The sequence below is a fragment of the Drosophila biarmipes genome, unplaced genomic scaffold, assembly GCF_025231255.1.
Source record: "Drosophila biarmipes strain raj3 unplaced genomic scaffold, RU_DBia_V1.1 ptg000017l, whole genome shotgun sequence".
NCBI classification, from domain to species: Eukaryota; Metazoa; Arthropoda; class Insecta; order Diptera; family Drosophilidae; genus Drosophila; species Drosophila biarmipes.
In genome coordinates, this window is record NW_026114535.1 from 975,147 (window position 1) to 995,114 (window position 19,968).

Below are 19,968 nucleotides of genomic sequence, written 5' to 3' on the forward strand. Positions count from 1 at the left end.
TTTGAGCTATTGCCATTCGTTGCATTTCAGCTAAATCTCTTTTGGCTCCATGAAAAGTCGTTCCATTGTCCGAGTATAAATCTGATATAGGTCCACGTCGAGACCAAAAGCGTTTGAAAGCGGCTATAAAGGCGGATGTCGTCAAATCGCTGACCAATTCTATGTGAATCGCTTTTGTAGATAGGCAGACAAAGATCGCAAACCAAGCTTTGCCAAATCTTGGTGTCCGGCCTGTCGATGTTTTGATTGACACAGGTCCAGCATAATCCAATCCAGTGTGCAGAAAACAACGGGCGGGTTGAACTCGAAACTCCGGTAAATCAGCCATAAGCTGAGAACTCGTGTGTCTTCGCTGCAGAAAGCAAGTTCTGCAATTGAATACAGTTTTGCGGACGAGGTTCCGAGCTCCTAGAATCCAATACCTTTGGCGTAGACTATGAAACGTGTATTCGACTCCAGCGTGTAACAATGCAGCATGTTGATAGCGAACTAGCAGACCAGCTATTGGAGATTCCTTAGGAAGGAGAATGGGATGCTTTGCGTCATAAGTAGCTATAGAATTATCGATGCGACCACCAACACGCATTACTCTCTGCTCGTCTAAAAAGGGTGTGTAGCGGATCAACTTCGATTTCTTCGACAATGGCTGTCCGGTAGTTAACTGCTGGTACTCCACGTTGAAGAACTCCTTTTGAGCGTGCATAAAGATCTTAGCTCGTGCATATTGTAGCTCCCACGCCGATAGGAATGGTGAAAGTCGATTCCTCTCACGAAGACGATGAACGAAGCGAAGGCAGTAGCTGACTATCCTTAATAAACGGGACCATGAGGAGGATTTGTTGATCATACAAGATAGCGAATTTCCGTCGTCGGAAATGTGTACATTAACTTTCGTTTCAGCCTTCATCTCTAGGCAGGCCTCTCCTTCTGTCGACAGAACAAACTTAGCTTTAACAGGTGGCCAAGCTGAACGTGACTGAGATAGCCAAGGTGGTCCATTCCACCATATTTGATGATCCACGAGGTCCTTTGGCAGTACTCCTCGCGATGCGCAGTCTGCGGGATTATCACCACTTCGAATATGTTGCCAGCAGCTGCGTGGGCAAACCTCTAGAATTTCAGCAGTGCGGTTGCAAACATAGGTGTTCCAAGTCCTAGGCGGAGAAGATAGCCAATGCAGGACTATTTCAGAGTCTGACCAACAATTAATTCTGGAAATAGGAACAGTTAATGATTGCTTGACCAGATAAATCAGTTTAGAGAGTAAATGAGCTGCGTTTAACTCTAGTCGCGGAATGGAGATAGGCTTAATAGGGGCTACGCGAATTTTAGCCATAATCAGTTTGACAGCATATCCATTGTTGACTTCGACGCGGCTATAGATGACGGCAGCATACGCTTGAGATGATGCATCAGCAAATCCGTGCAGTTCCATTTCTTGATGTGGTGCAGATATGTAGCGAGGAACTCGACAAGTTTCCAATAAATGCATTTCCGATGCAAACTGTTGCCATCGTGTACATATTTGCTGCGGTAGTACTTCATTCCAATCGACAGAACTTAGCCAACTATCTTGAAATAGGATCTTCAGAAAAACAACAGTTGGCGAAAGCAAACCCAGCGGGTCGTAGATCTTGGCTAGTTCTGAAAGCAATATGCGTTTAGTAAGAGCAGTCGTAAATGCGGGGGTTTCTAATTTGAAGAAAATATAGTCCGGTTTTGGTTCCCAACACAATCCCAGGACTTTAACAAATCGAATTGAGCGGTCTTCCTCTAAATCCTCTGGTGGATACTCACAAATCTCCTTTGGCAACGACTTTAAAAGGGCGTAACAGTTTGAGCTCCACTTTCGCAATTTGAATTGAGCTTCGCTAAGAATCAGAATCAATTCATCTTTGAGTGCAATGAGATCCTTGATGTTGTCGCATCCAGTAGGAATATCATCAACGTACGCGTCTCTGTTGAGCACGACAGCAGCGGTGAGATACAATTCGGCATAGTCATTCGAGAGCTGTTTAAGAACTCGAACTGCAATAAACGGCGATGAAGCTAATCCATATGTTACTGTCAACAGTCGATAATGATCCATCGTAGCGTTTTCATCCTTCCTCCAAACTATGCGTTGGTACTGTGTATGTTCGTCCGACACCAAAATGCCTCTAAACATCTTCTCGATGTCTGCACAAAATACATAACGATGCTGACGAAATCGAAGGCATACTCCAATTAAGTCCCGTTGAATAGGCGGTCCTATATGCAGTCGCGAATTAAGAGAATGACCCGTGGAATCCTTTCCAGAGCCGTCAAATACCACTCGGCAACGTGTGGTAGTACTATCTGGCTTAAAAACTGCATGGTGTGCCAAATAGTTGTAAAGGGCGGGATCCTCACCGCCTGCAGCAGCCGGAATCAATTCCATATGTCCTCGATTTAAATAATCATCCATGAAATCCACATATTGTTGTTTGAGTGCGGGGAATCTTCTAAATTTCCTTTCCAAAGCGGCGAAGCGGTTTAAAGCCTGTGGCAAAGTGGAGCCAATTGGCGTGCGGGGCTCCTTGAATGGGTATTGAACAATATAAACAGCATCTTCTCTACGAGCATGTGTTTTCAGAAAATGTTGTTCGGCGGGATCACTGGCGTCTATCGTTGTTTCACTCGGATGCACTTGTTCCATGTCCATAAATGAGCGAACTAAGGAATCCAAATCTTCATAAGCGTGATGAACTTGTGCGTGCGTAGATGCTTTGTTGCCATCAGTGTAGCTGCCTGTAATAACCCAACCAAAATTAGTATGCAGTGCGATGGGGTATTCGATACCAAACTCTCGGCGATGTCCAGTATATAAGTTCCACAGCTGATCAGCGCCTAAGATAACGTCGATTTTGCCCGGAGATCCAAACGTCGGGTCAGCTAGCGGTAGGCTGCGAATCTTGGTCCAAATAGTTGCATTTGATTTGACCTGCTGAGCTGGAATCGTAGAAGTTAGAGAACTCATAATTAGACAAGAGACTTCCAATGATGCAGTCGTGGTTCTTGAGAGTAAGGTGAAGCTAGCGCGACCTCGGCTAACACCAGCCGGGTTAGCACCTAAACCAACTACCGAAATGCGGGCATGCGTGCGAGGAATTCCGATCCTTTGGATAAACGACTCAGATACCATGGTTATTGTTGATCCAGTATCGAGCAATAACCTACACGAGGTCTCGTTTCCCCATGTGTCAATAACATTGGCGACAACAGTTGGCAGTAGGGCTGGATTGTTGGCCCTCTCCAAAATATGATGGCTAACAGCGGCAGTATTCGTATCAGCGGCAGTCGAGTGCGCAGGTGCCACAGGAACCGATCTTGCTTCAATCGGGTATACTAACGTGTGATGCTTAGCGTTGCACTGACGGCAAGTGTTCGATGAATTACAATCCCTGACTTAATGCGATCGACTCAAGCAGTTGAAGCATAATTTTGTATCCTTGGCGAAGGTGCGGCGGCTGACTACATCCAGTGCCTTGAATTCATTGCATGAATATATAGAATGCTGTCCTTGGCAATATATACATTCGCGAGACGACTGAGTTGATCCACTGGCATGAAAAGCGGCTTGGCGGCGTCTACTCTGGGCTGGTCTTGAGGGTTGCATTGCGGGTAAATCCTGACAAGACTCCAAAGTATCACAATGAGCGAAAAGAAAGGCGAACAGCTCCTCTATGGTGACGTCTTCAGTGGCCGATAAACTGCAGTTGGCCCAAGCTTGTTTAATTTCTGAACCTAACTTTGACAGCAAAATATGAATGAGCCATACATCGCGGCTGTCACAGTTCAGCGCATGTAAGCCTCGAATGCATTCGAATTGTTAGCGGTTGGCAACGATAAAAAATTCTGAACAAACGATCGAGCGATGAGCGACCTTTTATTATAACGATTTTCTAATTTTTCCCATGCGTCTTGGTAATTATCATTACAGACGGAAATATGTTTAATTAGGGACAGTGCTTCTCCCTCCAGATATGATTTGAGATAATGAAACTTTTGGCACTTGGAGAGCTTTTCGTTACTATTTACTGAGCTTAAGAACAGATCACAAAACTGGCTCCAATCCTCATATTTACCAGAAAATGTGGGAATCCGAATTTTCTCAAACCTTAAATCAGCAGTTCCCGATGAAGTATGCATTTTCTCCAAAAGGTTGTTTTGTCCCTCAAATAGGCGTTCCACTGTACTTGAAAGTAGAATGTTCGACTGGTCCTGTCCATGATCCTGACCTCCCATGTCCTTGATGGCGTTACTAAAAATAGCATGCGCGGCGTAGAACTTGTCTTCGTATTCGGGTATGTCCAATCCAGGGTCTTCATATCCCTCCTCCAAGTGAAATTCCACTAACTCATCTGAGAGCTCCATAAAGTGGTTGAAAGTGGCGACCAAACGCTCCAGCTTGAATTGCAATGTTTCCACATTCTCACATCTTTGTGAAAACTCCACAGCACTGTTGAGGGTGCGCGTTATTTGCCCCTTGCAGGCACCACGTTGTTGAATCGTTCTATGCATTATCGCGTTCATGACGAAAAAACGGTAAATTTGTCTCTAATGTTCACAAAAGTAAATGCACAAATAAACGCGGGTATCCGGCTCGAAGGACCAAAATTTGTTATGTTTATGAATAGTGGACTGTATTATGGTTTTTATTATAGTTTTATGCATTTATTTTCACTATTTAGCGGGTTTACAATACTTTAAGCGGGGTTGCTATCAGCGAGCGGTTGCGGTTAATATCAACAAGCGAATGCAGCCGGCTTGCAAAACGTGCAGAAAAAGAACAGAAAAACGATCGCGTGATGTTCTAATACTAACGCATTGCACTGCAATTTCGGCTATGCGTGTGAGCTTAAAGCTCCCAAATGGTTACAATACAATGATGTGCGCAAAAATAGGTACTATAGGTAATAGGTAAAAATAGGTTATAGGTAAATAGGCAAAAGTAAAGAAGCAAATGTAATACTATTTAAATTCAACATAAAGACGAACTATTTCCCAACAATAAGTAAAATATTAAAATTCCGATACATGAAAAAGCAATGGTGTGTAGCTTAACTCATGGTTACAATGAAAACGGTAAATTATTATTTTAATATTATACCTTTTACTCTACGAGTAAAAGGTAGAGGGAAACATTGCCGACCCCATAAAATATAGGTGTTCTAGATCAAGATCACTAGCCGAGTTGATCTAGCCATGTCCGTCTGTCTGTCTGTCCGTATGAGCGCTGAAATCTCGATATAGTGCTGATTTTGATAAAATTTAATTCGAAATTCAGAATTAATTAGAAAATGTTCTTTCCAATCCTAGGAGGTTATATGTTAAAGACACCAAAGATCTAACTTTTTATACCCTTACTCGGGCATGAAGGGCATGAAGATTCGTTGGAAAATATGTAACAGGTAGAAGGAAGCGTTTCCGATCCCATAAAGTGTATATGTATATTCAGGATCACTAGACGAGTACATCTAGCCATGTTCGTCTGTTCGCATGAACGCTGTGATTTTGAAAACTGTAAGAGCTAGAAAAGGCAGCCTTGGCAAGCAGATTCCTGGGTTTCCTTCGCAGAGCTATTATGATAAGATCAAAATTTAACTGAATTGTGTTTGTCTTATCAATACCTATCGACTGACCTAAAAATGCCCACAAACGGCTTAAACGCTTAAATCTGTCTGTAGCCGTTAGGTGGCGCCATAAAATATCGCTTTGCTGGTTATTTATCTCCATTTCTCATCAAATATATCATTTTTTCATATTATTTTCCCACCAATTTTCAGATCGTTCGTTTGGCAGCTATATGGTATAGTTGTCCGATTTTGATGAAATAGATATAGTTTTACAACTGAGAGACTATTTTGCGTAGAAACGGACGGAAAGACGGGCAGACGGACGGACCGACGGACATGGCTAGATCGACTCGTCTAGTGATGCTGATCAAGAATATATATACTTAATGGGGTCGGAAACGTCTCATTCACATTAGGGTATAAAAGGAAATAAAATATATCGACTTGGTTATTTTAACCGTCTGTCGATCTCCGCTTTCCCAGTGTTCAAAACTGCACAGTGGGAAGATTTCTACCCTGGCAATGAAAATGATACGGATCTTCTCAACGGTGAAAGCGTCAATTAAGTTGATCTACTTCTTGATTATAGGTTTCGTCCATATGTACTAAAACACTTTTCGCCCATTGCGAAATTGTGAAGGATCGCCTAACTGTAGCCTTTCTCCGTAGCTCTCGGGAAGAGTCATTGTAGGCATTGCAAAGTGCAGCGATAGCGTCCAGTCTTCGAGTTCTATTTGATGAAATCCTGACATTAAATAACAGCATAAAAGGATTTAGCTCTGCTTAGCTGATCGATAATATCGGCTATTCTTGCTAATGTGAATTTGTCGGATAAAATATTCTTATTGATTTGGCGGTAGACAATTACTAACTGCCTGTTAAAATCTGAGACTTGTTTGTAAACTTTTTATTATAGCTGTAAGAAATTCCATAGTTCTTAATATAAACTGGTTCATCATCTTACATCCTTATTTTTTGCTTGTTTAAATTGTTTTTTGATATCGATTCGGTATTGTATTTGTATGTACTATATATTTATATATTTTTCATAGTTTATTTAGTTAGATAAGTTTTAATTAAATTTATTTAAAATGTTTGTTTTGTTTTCATATTTATTTATTTTTGCTATGCCGTAGTCATCTAATGGTTCAAATTTTAATTTGTTTAAGTGAATAATTTCGTTTTTGTCTGTAGTGCTTAACATTCCGACAAATGTATTTTTTGAATCTGCTATTGAGTTTGAATAACTATGCCACTCCACATAATTTCCACTTAATATCATCAGATTTATATTTGAGTAATATTATGACAATCTTTATCATGAAATTAATGTGAATTTTATTTTCTTTATGAAATTCCTGCACCAGTAACGACTATTAATATATATAATTTGTTAGTTTGTTCATTCTTTTCAGCGAAACGAATAGAAGCTAAGGTTAATATTGTGAACCGTTTGTTTTCGTTTGTTTGTATCAGAAGGGCATTTATTGGTTTTCCGGCGCTGTTGACATTGTTTTGTCTTTATGTGTTGTAGCTATAAGTATTTTTGTTGTTTCCATCTTTTTTTCCATTATTGCCTCTTCAATTACCACGACTTCTATTTTTACAATTGATCTGGTTTTTATAGTTACGTTTATAGTTATTTCTATAATAGTTATTATATTGATATTGACCATTATTTTGGTGGTTACCTTATTTTGTGCTTAATTTATTAGCATGTTCGGCTGATAAGACTTCGTCAGTATATGTCGTTCCTAGTCACTTCCGGAGGTTTTCAGGTTCAGTGGTAAATTTTTCAAAAGTTTTACTTTTTGCGTTGTTTTCGCCATTTTGCATAGTTTTGAGATTACTTGCATAATAGTGTTTTCGTTTTGTACCTTGTAAAAGGTTTACTTTATTACTTCAACAGCCAGCCATAGGCTCAGAAGTCTTGACACTTCTGCCCAATGTTTCTTGCCATTATTTGCCCTATTTTCGCATTGGTTAAAAACTCTACTGATGGGGACGTGTGGTTTATTCACAGTTGCCTTGTGTACAGATCTGCTTAGTTATAACGACTTAAATGATTTGTCATATTTATGCTTTATTTCATTAATTATTTTGCATAGTTCTTTTCATTTCATGCTCAGTTTTATTATACACTATGAAGTCTATTAATATACACTATGAAGTCTATTACTTATCCAACCAGGAATTTATCTAGGACCGGCCTAATCCCAAAGGTGGATTTGTTAGGTATATTTTTTAATTTTTATTTATTGAATTAAATTCTATATGTGGGTTAAAATTATTGGGGTGAGTTTGGATGCATATTTTGATCGCTACTTTTTTTATATGTGTTTTAATAATATTTGTTGTAAAACTGCTCTTAGTTCTTTGCCCGGCTTAAATATCTCTTTTTCAGACACTTTTTTCTAATTTATATACGCTCATAAGTAGATTTCCAAATAAGTATACAACCATTTTTATTATTAATAAAGTAATGGTTTCGATGTCTATTTTTTGTGACCCTACTTTATTTATAAAGTTAGCAGTAAAGCCGACTACACTGCCTTTGAATCTAACATTTTTATTGTTTAGGGTTTTATACCGTTAATAATATGTTTTTCTTTGCTCGATATTGTAAATATATATGTAATCTTTTTATTTATTCGTATTCATTGCTTTATGTTTTTTTTTTTTGAACAAATATTAATTGCTTTACAACTTGTTTTGGAACAATTTGTGTATTAACTTGTGTATTAAATTTGCCGCGCTGTGTGTCTGCTGCTGCCGTCCGAGGCCTATTGGCTCAGTTTCCGGGCAACTTTAGTCACGGTCGCCATGTAAATACTTATATCGTCAAGTAGATTCCATTTCCCAAAAACAGTAGAAGTCCATCAATTTGTTTTCTTGCTTTTAATATTTTTTCAAAGTATAGGTATATACTTTATACTTTAACTTTCTGTGTGCAGGCGAAGGCTACTGATCGGTTCATATTTCGGTCAATTGGATTTAGAACTGGAGTGTGCCAAAGGGTACATGTAAGTACTATTAGGACAGTGGGTATTTAAGACCTGCCCATACTACATATTATTAAAATGAAAAATGATTACATATCACTCGATAATTGTCTGGAAAAGAAAAAAACACACTATAGTGCTGAAATATTTAATTCAGGATTTTAAATCATTTCATTTTTTGGATAAAGAGTATTAACGATTCACAAGTTGATGGTCATGGAGGCATCGAGTTCCAGTCTGGACTTGTCAAAGATTTATAACGGTGTGACATATGTAGAGCCACAAAATATCCAAACAAGCCTCTTCATGCTAATTGAACATTTGGTATAAAAAATACCATTTTAGACCCTTTATATTGAACTACTTGAACCACACCTTTCAGCAAGTGGGTCATTTGTGTTTTTTTTTATTAATTTGTACGACATGTCAAAATTTTACAAGCTGTGTTTCTTAAAAAAATGTACAAATAATCTTATTCAAGACTTCTTATACCTCAACATATTTACATGTTGTAGTGTATCTGATGCAATTGTTATTATAACGGATTACAACATAAGTGGTTCGATTTCAGTGCAGGTAAACTTTATCTACATCAACTTAAAATACACTTCAGTTAAACAATGGTGAGTGAGGCTTTCCGTCTTTGATAGCCGGAATTCGGGTGTACCTCTAAAATGATCATACTTAGCGGGATTTTAATTTTGACAAGTATCAGTTGTGCACTGAGAAGCACCAATAAAGCGTCGATAGGATATTTGGTATAAGCATGGTTTCCACATACCAGCTGTTGTGAATCTACTTCAGACGAATCAACTTTATTTTAAGGTCGAGATATTGTGCCCAATCGAAGTAGGCACTTCTAGGTCACTCCCCGGGAGAAGGGGGTTATAGTGAGCGCCTTGTCGGTGACTCGGGGACACTTTAATGGCAGAACGGTCGCGTTAAGACGATGGACGGACAGGCGATGCGGGCACTGCGCTGAGCTTCAGCTAACGGAGGTTTACTGCTAGTTGAGATAATGTGTTGCGAGCCCTGTTCCCAGAGGTAGGAAGTAGAGCTTATATTATAGAGCTTAAAACACGGAAGTCTACTGATATGAGTTATAGAGTATGTCAGTGGTTTTTCGATGATGGTAGAAGTTAGCGTAGTCGACTCGACTGACACTGCAACACGCTTTGGTAAGTCAGTGCGCCGTCAAGTTAGGGAGACGTTGAGTCAACCGTTGACATTGAATATGATATGCTGATCAACAACTCCTTTAACAAGTGGGTAGTGCTGTTCCCAACTAGGCTTCTGCTCGATTTTTTGGGTGCTGGACATGTTGAGCACATTTGGTTACGAACATTCCCGTTCGGACGAGTCAGTTTTATTTTGCATTGATTGTTTAGGCTCAGTTATTTTATGAACCACCAATGCTGAGGTAGTTGAATGAATCCTTTCTTTATCGTGGGGGATCTAATCTTTTTCTTTTTCAAATTGGCTATCATTCTCCTAAAATTCATCGTTCTTTAGCTTACAATCAGGTTTATGTCTTGCATAATTGCGAATTGCGTATTAGATGAGGGTTCTTTCTTAAGGAAACCGGTGATTACATAGCCAAACCTTGGGGCAGAGGTTTATTAGCTAAGGACAGTCTCTTAGGAATGTTAAGATCGTGTACAATCGGTAATGATGGTTGTTCTGAAATGACTGTGGAAATAAAAATACCTTTTACTGGGGTTTCAAAATCGGAGGTATATGACGATAGCTTTAGTATTGATTTGGTCGCTGTTGTTATTTTTCGTCCGATTTTTAATATTTCAATCGATAACGACATTTCTTTAAGATATAGCAGACCTTCCCTCCTCTTGAGATACGACTCGCCTGTAACCCGAAATCTATCACAGCGCGACATGTCTTGAGTTGATCGGTACCCTCTAGTTCCACAATTCAGCTTAAGCGCTCAATCAGCACAAAGTCGACTGCTACGTCGGCAGAGCAGCCAGCGCCTCGGGCAGAGCCAAATGAGAGTCGTGCTCTCTCGCGGGAGAGAACCCTTTCACGACATGCCTTTTCCTGAAAAATGCGGGTCAAAGCAAAACGCCGAGCAATTAAAGTGACTAGCTTTCGTACGCCCTTGTAATTTTAATAAATTTTAATTTTTAATAATAAATGAAAAAACAAAAATTTTATATAATTTGGCGTGGGAATTTTATTTATTTCTTTTTCATTTTATTTATTAATATGTGACTTTTCAAAATTATATTTTTATATAACGATTGGCATAGCGAACATGTCTATAAATAAACTTCTTTCATGTGCAACGGAACATGCAAATCAAACGGGTAATGACAATAAAACAGAACAAAACCGTTGTTATTGTTTTCCTGGAAGGCACTCTTTTTCACTTGCGTTTACCTAGTTGAAGAAGGAGTTAGACCGAAACTTGAGAAACAAGTGTTTTTTAATTAATAATACAAAAAGGCAATAACAGGTAAGTCTCTCACTCAATTTATACATTTTAAAAGTAAAAAACAATAAATACAAATTTTGCAAATTTGCTAGTGACCAAAAATAGAAGAAGATTGTTCGTAAAACTTAATGACTTTTTGGATAAATGTTATATTTCATATAAAATATATGCAGTAACAAATAATATAAAAGGATAAATAATTTGTGAAAACCTACAATTTTTAATATTTAAGAAAAATACAAAAAAAAATGAATTGCTTATTGTCAAGAAAGACTGTAAACGTTTCGTCAATAGCTTTCTTTTTCGTTTATTTTTAATATTTTGATATATTTTTAGATTAAGGTGATGGAAACCGTACAATAAGAAATGTTATTGCTGAAAGAAGCTGAAGGCCGACACAAATTTTGTCGAGACCTTACTTAGTAGTTTTTATTACGGGCTGAAAATAACTATTATTAAGTTTAATTTTTAAAAAACTTATAAGACTTTCACAAAAATGCCGAAGCTTACATTTCTTGTACTAAAATATAAAACTTACAAATATATTCGTGTCTGATTCTACTTTAAAAAGAAATTTGCAATCTATCAGATAGAGACATCCGGAAGGAAGCGGAAGGTATCCAGGTCCCCAACGACCCCAATAAAACCGAAACTCACATTGTAAATCGAAAAAAATTAAATCATTTCAAAAAAGGATAGAAAAAAAAGTGCTTTACCTGTGCACAATCGGTGATTTTTCTTCTGCTTAATTAAGCGTTTAACCTGTGCCGAATCTGTGCTTTTTCTTCCAATTAAATAAGCGCAAAACCTCTGTGCTATAATTAAGCGCACACAAGGGTGCTTCAAAAAGCACTAAATTTGTGCTCATTTTCGAGCATTGCTGAATCATAGGACATGCCTATGTTAATTTAAGCAGTCAATTGTAAAAAAATTCATCACTGAATGAGCGCTCAGTGATGAGGACTTTGTAGTGCTGCAGGTACTGTAGTGATTGGGTGCTCATTCAGTACTGAATGGTACTGCAGGGTTCTTCTAATGATACCTGGGCGGTCGCGACCAGAACATGTCTTCTGGGGTTGTCGTAGCCAGCATTACTGGATTGCTAGTCAGTCCTTTGTGTAACATTGAATGATGCTGTTGATGGCAGCCTCGACAAGTATATAGCGACTCACAGTTTCAACCTTTTGAACTGTACGAGTAGACAAATAATTTGTGCATTCTTCAACTTGAATTGAAAGCGGATACACGCCCTAAAGTGATGTGGTCCTAGGTGACAAATCTTCAGCTCTCTTCGCTGCGGACTGCCTGATGGTGGACCGTTGTTGTAGGTTGGGCACTTATTGTTTCCAGCATGCAAGAGCGCCGCTCAATAAACGACAGTACGCTCCCTAACGTTGGAATTTCTGTTGGTGCACCCGCTGATTTTTCCAGTGAGACTAGAGTCTGTTCGTCTAGTTTTCTTCTAATAATGAAACACAGAATTGGATCCCAGGATTTTGTGCAGATGTCGAGGTTTTTAAGAGTGCCTTTCGCACTGTGTCATCTAGTGCTCGAAGCTGTTGCGCAGACCCGTTAGTGGGCACGTAATCGACGATTCCTCCTATTGCCGCAAAGACTAAAATTTTGCCGTGTTGGTACCCGCCTTGAAAGAAGGCCGTATCTGTCCAAATGTTTCTTGCTTCACAGCGGAGTGAGCCTTGTAGAATATGCAGCTTTTGGCTGGCTGAGTATGGTTTATAACGCACTAATTCCACAAACAAATCGTGAAACGGGGGCCAATCTAGATATTCGCTATTAAACTCGGGAATACTGATTGGTGGTACAGACAGATTTATGCTCTTAGAGAGTCGTTTTCTCGAAGCAACGCTATGTTATATTCTGCATATAAGGTCGGAAATCGATAAACCTCATCTGTGGCAGCTGCCTCTGCCCCAGGCGTATTATCGAGGTCATCATGGGCCTGCCTTAATAATTCCCATTGAACCCCCAGCTCGCGTTGCAGAGCTGAGGTGATGGTTGGCGAATTTGATGCAAGAATAAAAGATGATTCTAATTTGTTGCCCCGCCTCTGTAGCTGACGAATAACCTCGCCGATCGATAATTCACTCTAGATTTGACGGGTCCATTGGGTTGTTCCCGAGGTACTTTTTGAGGTTCGCTTGCTGACGTCATACTGTCTTTGAATACTTTCTGATATTTCTTTACCAGCTCCTCTTTAGGCGAAGTAATGCTGCTTGCTGGACTTCTTCATCTAGGTCACAGAACTGCTGCCAGAGATCGCTCAATTGGTTTAGCGTACTAGAATAATAACCGTCTCGGTGGCGTCGAGTTAAACTCGACGTGTGCTGTGAGGCTTAACTCGGTCAATGAACTTTTCAACTAAGCCACTATCCGCAGTAGAAATCTGTTTTTCTTTGATTTTTATTGTAAAGTAAACCTTCTACCTCACTTGTTATTTTTTGTATCTATGTTCGGAAGCGTAGATAGAATGTAATTGGAAATGTACTCGCAGTTGAAGTCTGTTTGATTTTTGGTAGCGGAGTTAATTTTATGATTTACCATTATTAGTTAAAGTAAGACTGTAATAAAAAAAGGGAAGTAAATCCAACTAGAGTTAGAAAAGATAATAAAGTTAGTATACACGTCAAAAGTCACGCCATAATCTTACGGCATCGTGGATAGGCATTTTAAATGCAGACCAAATCATAAATATTGACATTCACATGTTGCGCGTAGCGACGTTGCGAAGAACTTTTTTATTGGCTTTGATTACAAAGTGAGTTTGAGAAAAAAAAAAATAGTTTATGTTTATCCATTTTTTCGATTTTTAATTATTTGTAAAGTATTGCTATAAAATGTATTCTACAACGTACTTTAGTTTACTTTTAAGGATAATTAATAATCTGGTAATAAGGTGGGATGATTTGGAAGATATTTATTTATTAATTTTAATTAGTCGTCGTACTTCAAAAACACAAGTAAAATTAAATTTCCTACTTCCAAGTTTTTCTATCGGATTCTTTTATAAAATAAGTTAATACGAAAAAAAAATCCCTTGCGCCTTGCCGCGCAGTTTGTCCTGCAACTATTTACATTCACACTGTAATGGTACGGCTGCAAATTGTTCAGCCTCGGTTGAAGAGGGAATCGGAGGTGTGATCCTCGCTGGAATTGACGTGGTCCTCTATACCCACCCTAGCTTGGTAATGAAAGAATCAGGGTTAGTATTACCCCTAATTACCATGCCCGATATTAACGCGATTTTATCAACATTCTAGAAATAAATAATTAAATTCATCTTTAATTCAAAAGAAAGCCTTTACGCAAAAATGTCACCGTTATTCATAAAATCCCTTCACTACTACTTACAACAAGATCTTGGGATGGGTTATATATACACGCAGAGATAGGTGTTGGTAAATAAAAAACTCAGGCTGACATTATTTTGTAGCTGGCTGTACATAAGATTTTACTTAATCAGTAACAAAATTTGTATATTTACTTCATTGTTTTTCTTAATTAATTAACTCAATTAATGCTCAACAAGTTTTTCCGATTCAGCTACGAAATTCCTCGAGGCAAAAAACAAACGAAAGGCCAACACAGAAGCTGTAGGGTTGCCAGATTACGAAACTGTGAGAATTCAACGATGATATCTGTCTGCAAGCCCTGCACTTGTGGGTCTATACAGTTCTCATGGCGATGAGGTTACATATTACGCAATGACACGTGCTCCACTCACATTCCTTAAGGTTACTTCTAGATGGTTCCGCCGCTGCCTACGATGCGGTCTTCCGCGATTGGCTTCTTGTAGAGAATCTAAGGGTTTTGTCCCAGAATTGTCCAAACGGGTACAGCGAACTGCGACTTCGCAAAGTTTAGACACCGGCGGTAGCGAATTGTATACGTCTGTATGTAAGGGTATCCGAAAGCGTGGCAGCGCCAGCGCTGGCCTGCTCGCCGGTGACCAGGAAAACAGTAATAGTTTCCTGATTAGCAATTAGCAATAATTCTGTTCAACAATTGTTGTTTAGCTGCAGGTAGACTGCAAGTCTCCTGAACGCTGCTTAAATTAAGCTGTCCTCAGCCCGCTTGGCGAAGATAAAACTTATCTCTGGGGCAATGTGGGGGTTCTCGCTGTTTGCATTTTCCTTTTTCCCATGTTGACCTGCAGTCCATTTTTGTGAAATAGAAACAGAAGAAGATCGTTTTCCCAGTGTTGAGAACCACTTAAAGGCGGTAAAAGTGCCGAAAATCGTGCACGTAATTCTGACGGGCAATAGCTCGACAGCTCGTCCCTTCTGTTCCGAATAAAAGTGTTCCTTGGGAATAACCTTGTGATAACGGAGGGACATGTCAGCTTGCACGGGTGAAGAACAAGGGACGTCCCATATAGGAAATTGTATGGGATGTCCGCTTTTTTTCAAGGGAATATGCAAAGGAAAATATTTTCGAAGTCCTTTCAGATTTCCCTAGTTCTTTATATTTTTTTGTTGTGCGGCATGTCCTCTGCAAGTGAAACGTCCCGGGTGAAATCACTTTTTAAATTTTGAGTATTTTCATTGATTTTTCACTTATTAAAATATTGAATATAAAATACATACATATTTATTTCAATTTTACTTCATTTTATTTAAATTGTACTTTTTTTGTTTTGTGTTAAATTACAGTAAATGTTAGTTAGTCTAGTTTTTTGTTTTGGTAATGTGTTTTATTTGTTTGCCGGCACTTTTCTACGTTGTTCCTAATTATCTGCTGACGTCGACAGCGGCAAAAAAAAAACAAAAAGCTTTTGCGCTCGTCTGCCTTTACTCAAGCTAGTATCTCAGGTTTGAAGCTACCGGAATGAAACCTTCATTAAAGCCCTATTTCTATGGCAGGTAGTAGAAGTCGGAAATATTTGGTTCGTACAACTATGTCGTATAGATCCTATAGGAATCAACCAAAAAATAATTTTCAAATGTAAGGATACATATAACTTTACTGTGTTCGGCATATTAACTTGTACTTTGAAAAAATATTTTTCTTTTATTATTTCAGAATTATTATTATTATTATTTCAGAATATTAAATAAAATCGGACAACTATATCCTATAACTTTCTATAACGAAGTTATTTAAATTTATAAATTGACTGTTTTATCAAATTTATAAATTTCAGATTTTTGCGCGTTTTTATTTGTACCATTACATAAGAATTGGGAATTATTGGGTTATCTAAGTAATGTCTAAATTTATACCGCCTTTTCTAGTTTTTTTCGTAATAATTTCGTTTCGTATTAGAGAGAGAAACCGAAGCTCCTTACAAGCCCAGCATCTTCATCTTCAATAAAAATTTCTTAATTTTTAAATGTATTTAAAGAGCCAAACTACTTCATGACGCCTGGAATTTAGCTTATGCTGGAGAATTAAACTTTGCAACTGCTCTTAATATGACTTTGTTCTTAAGACACGAACGAAGTCATATTGTATGGAATCCAGTTTTTCCATTTCTTGACCTACTTGGAAGACGTCTTGATATGTCGCCGTTGCATAGAAAGTTTGAGGTAAGCATAAAAAGTATATTTATTAATCATATAATTTTTTTGGTTTTAAAGTTATATATTATAGAACTTTTAGTTCCATTGTATGAGAACTTGGGCCATGAAAATGTTAATGAAGACATATGGAAAACTGACATGCGAAAATTAACTAAAACATTTTTATGCCGTGCGGGCTATTTTCCGTGTTTGCGGGCTGCGCAAAATGCGTTTAAAGTTTGGGTTAACAGTTCTAATCCAAACTTTGAAATTCCGTAAGTAAACTTTTAATGCAAAACTAAAAGAAAATAAATAAGGAAATCATCTGTACATTAGCATTTCCGACAAAAAATAAACCACAAAAAAGTTGAATTGAGGTGCTCCTCATAGCTCGGTGATGGATCATCAGGAATCACAAAATTTCAGTTTACTCGTTAGATAATAGTTGGCCAGGTAACGCTGTCGAGTATTTTTATACCCATGCAGAGGGTATAATGATTTCAGTCAGAAGTTTGCAACACCATAAATTATATATATTCTTGATCAGCGTAACTAGACTAGTCTATCTAGCCATGTCCGTCTGTCCCTCCGTTTGTACGCAAACTAGTCTCTCAGTTTTAAAGCTATCAGGCTGAAACTTTATAAAAAGTCTTCTGTCTATTGCAGGTAGTATATAAGTCGGAACCAGCCGGATCGGACAACTATATCTTATAGCTCCCATAGGAACTATCAAGGAAAACATTTTAAAGAAATTATATCTTTGGGGTTTTTCAACATATACCTTTTTAAGCTTGGATATACCATTTTTAAATTAGTTCTGAATTTCGAATTAAATTTTATCAAAAACGGACGACTATATCATATAGCTGCAATAGGAATGATCGGAAAATTAGTGGTAAAATATTGTGAAAAAATTATATATTCGGTGTTTTTTAACATATAACCTTCTAAGCTTGAAAATAACATTTTTTAATTAGTTCTGAATTTCAAACAAAATTCTATCAAAATCAGACGAATTTATCATATAGCTGTCATAAGAACGATCGGAAAATTGGTGGGAAAATAAAATGAAACAAATTATAGCTTTCGGGCTTTTTAACATTTTATCTTATAATATTGGGAATCAAATTTTTAAAATTTTTAATAATTTAAAATTCAATTTAATAAAAGTCGGACTACTAAAAAATGTTATAAAAAAAAAGAATAAAATATATTTTTTTTAATATCACTGTACCTATTATTTTGTATAACTGCAAGGGTATTGTAAAGAACATCCTCTAAATAAAAAAACTAAGGCTGGGTGTTACGGACGGGTTAGAGCGCACGCAAAAATGTCAACCGGCTTTGGCTCGTTGGCTAGTAGGGTGGATCTTTGCTCTAACTCATCATTGCCTCTTCGATTATTAGCAAAACTCGGATTGCGTGCAAAGACAAACCAAAACTAAGGCTGGGGAAAGAAAGCACTACTACACTTGGTCTATTGTTGGGTGCAAGGCCCCCTATACCTGCAATCGAGTCTTCCGCTTTTCCACCTCAGCTGTTAAAGAGGCGGCATTCAGCCCACCCTTCCATTGGCCGTTCCATAACCATTTTCCTTTCTTCAGAACGGCCCCTTCGCGGTTTTGGCTCTACGGGGGTCTCATGTCCGCCGAGGACAAACACTTAATTTACCACGTTATAAACATTTTATTTATAAACTAACAAAATTAAAATCCTAGAAAAATGAACATCGCCCAAAATACGGACTAAAACTAACATTGAGTGCAAGTGGACAATATAAAGATAATACAAAGATAAAATATCATAATATTATAAATAGTATAAAATATAATAAATAGCATAAATAATTTCTTTTAAATATGGGATAAATGCGATAAATGTGGCTTATAATATTACGAATAGGATCGGGCTGCTGATATGTTTTACTTTAGTTTTGTAATTACTTCGCTTTACGTTATCATGTAACCGTTCTCACTTGGATGCCAAATCAAAGCTTTGGGTTCATTGGGTGGGTTTCTGCTGCTCCAAATCTACGGTATTGGTTCTTACTCAAATTCTCGATTATCTTTTTTTATATTTTTTTACTATTACATAAATTTCCATTACATGTACAAAAAAAGAAAATGATTTGCCAAATTCTAAAAAAAGTTTTCTTTTGATTTTTAAAAGCACGCTCAAGCCAAATACTAAAAAAAAATTAAAAATGAATTTGAAATCGCCACAAAATATATGTCAATCAAATAGGTTTTTATATAAAATAAAAGCTCACCAATTTTCCAGCGGCATCCTCGAAGAATGCGCTTTTTCCAAAGGCGGCTGAAAATGCTGCAAAAAGAATAAAGTCTTTGGGGACACTTTTCCACTAATTCATTTTCCTTTTTTTTCGCCATAAAATCTTCTCTTTTAGATGGGATAAGTTGCCATGCAATCTTTCTTTTCCTTTTTGATAATGGGAAATCAACACCGGAGTTTTGGCAGCTTGCCGAAAACAAACAAACAATTTACCAATTCACATAGTACACCTTAAAAAAACATATAAAAAAAAATGTTACTTATAATTAACAAAAAAATAAAAAATGAGCTCGGCTCTATTCCGCCTCTCTTTTTTTCGCTCTCTAACTTCTTTTTTTTCAACTTCTCTTTTTGCTTCACACCAATATGTGAAGTTAAATGGGTCTTTCTTTATTTTTTTTTGATGGCGCGATGGGTTTTAGAATCCCCTACGGGCACAATTTAATGGGGTTTCGTGACTAGCTCTCCCCAGCTTAAAACAGAGTCGCCACAGGGTAGAATTATAACCTCGCAAAAAAGAAAGATTACACCCTTCCGTCGTCAAGCGATTTTAACGTGCTCCGCGCCGATCGTAAGTCGCGTAATTAGTGGTGGCCCTCTCCAATTCGCACTCCAATAAGAACTTCTAGTGCACTCAGCTGGATGAAATCCAAGGTGTTCCCGCCGATCGACTATCGTAGCTTTTCTTCTTTTGGTTATTTTTTAGTTTTACAAACGCCGAGCCCCTATAAATCACATAGAGTGCTGCTGATCGGACCCTTTAGATCTTGTTTATTTATTTTTAACTCACCCAAATCTTAGGACTCGGCGGGAATGACTAAATTCGTTCCCTTCTCCTTTTAAAAGTCTTCGCGAAATTAAACCACTTAAATTTTTTCGATGGTTTCCACGACTTAATCTGTGGAAGGTTGAAATGGAAAAGAACGCTAATGCCGCTTGCCAATGGCGGCAAACCCCTTAACAGCCGATAAGAAAACCGCTCTCAGCAGAAAACAACTGACATTTCGCCCTTTTGACCCTATACGCTTTCTCTTACCCCTATTCCTAGTTCGGCAACCAACCCACAGATGGCGCCAGCTCCGATCTGTTCCCACTTGACTACCAGC

General features: G+C 37.9%; 2 protein-coding genes across 28 annotated transcripts in view; one reads left to right on the forward strand and one right to left on the reverse strand.

Moving 5' to 3' along the window:
• The window catches only part of LOC108026765 (glutamyl aminopeptidase), a 502,322-nt gene that overhangs the window by 288,165 nt on the left and 194,189 nt on the right, over positions 1–19,968 (forward strand). For 24 of the 26 annotated variants that reach the window (XM_050890150.1, XM_050890134.1, XM_050890129.1 and 21 more), the window contains 2 exons: positions 16,414–16,597; positions 16,649–16,845. In XM_050890150.1, the coding sequence (XP_050746107.1) occupies positions 16,414–16,597; positions 16,649–16,845 (381 nt within the window). Of the gene's footprint in view, positions 1–16,413; positions 16,598–16,648; positions 16,846–19,968 lie in introns of those variants that run through there. The other 2 variants (XM_050890152.1, XM_050890153.1) reach the window with 2 other exon arrangements.
• Positions 1–19,968, reverse strand: part of LOC127012037 (uncharacterized) — a 141,055-nt gene that overhangs the window by 11,248 nt on the left and 109,839 nt on the right. The window lies entirely within an intron of this gene.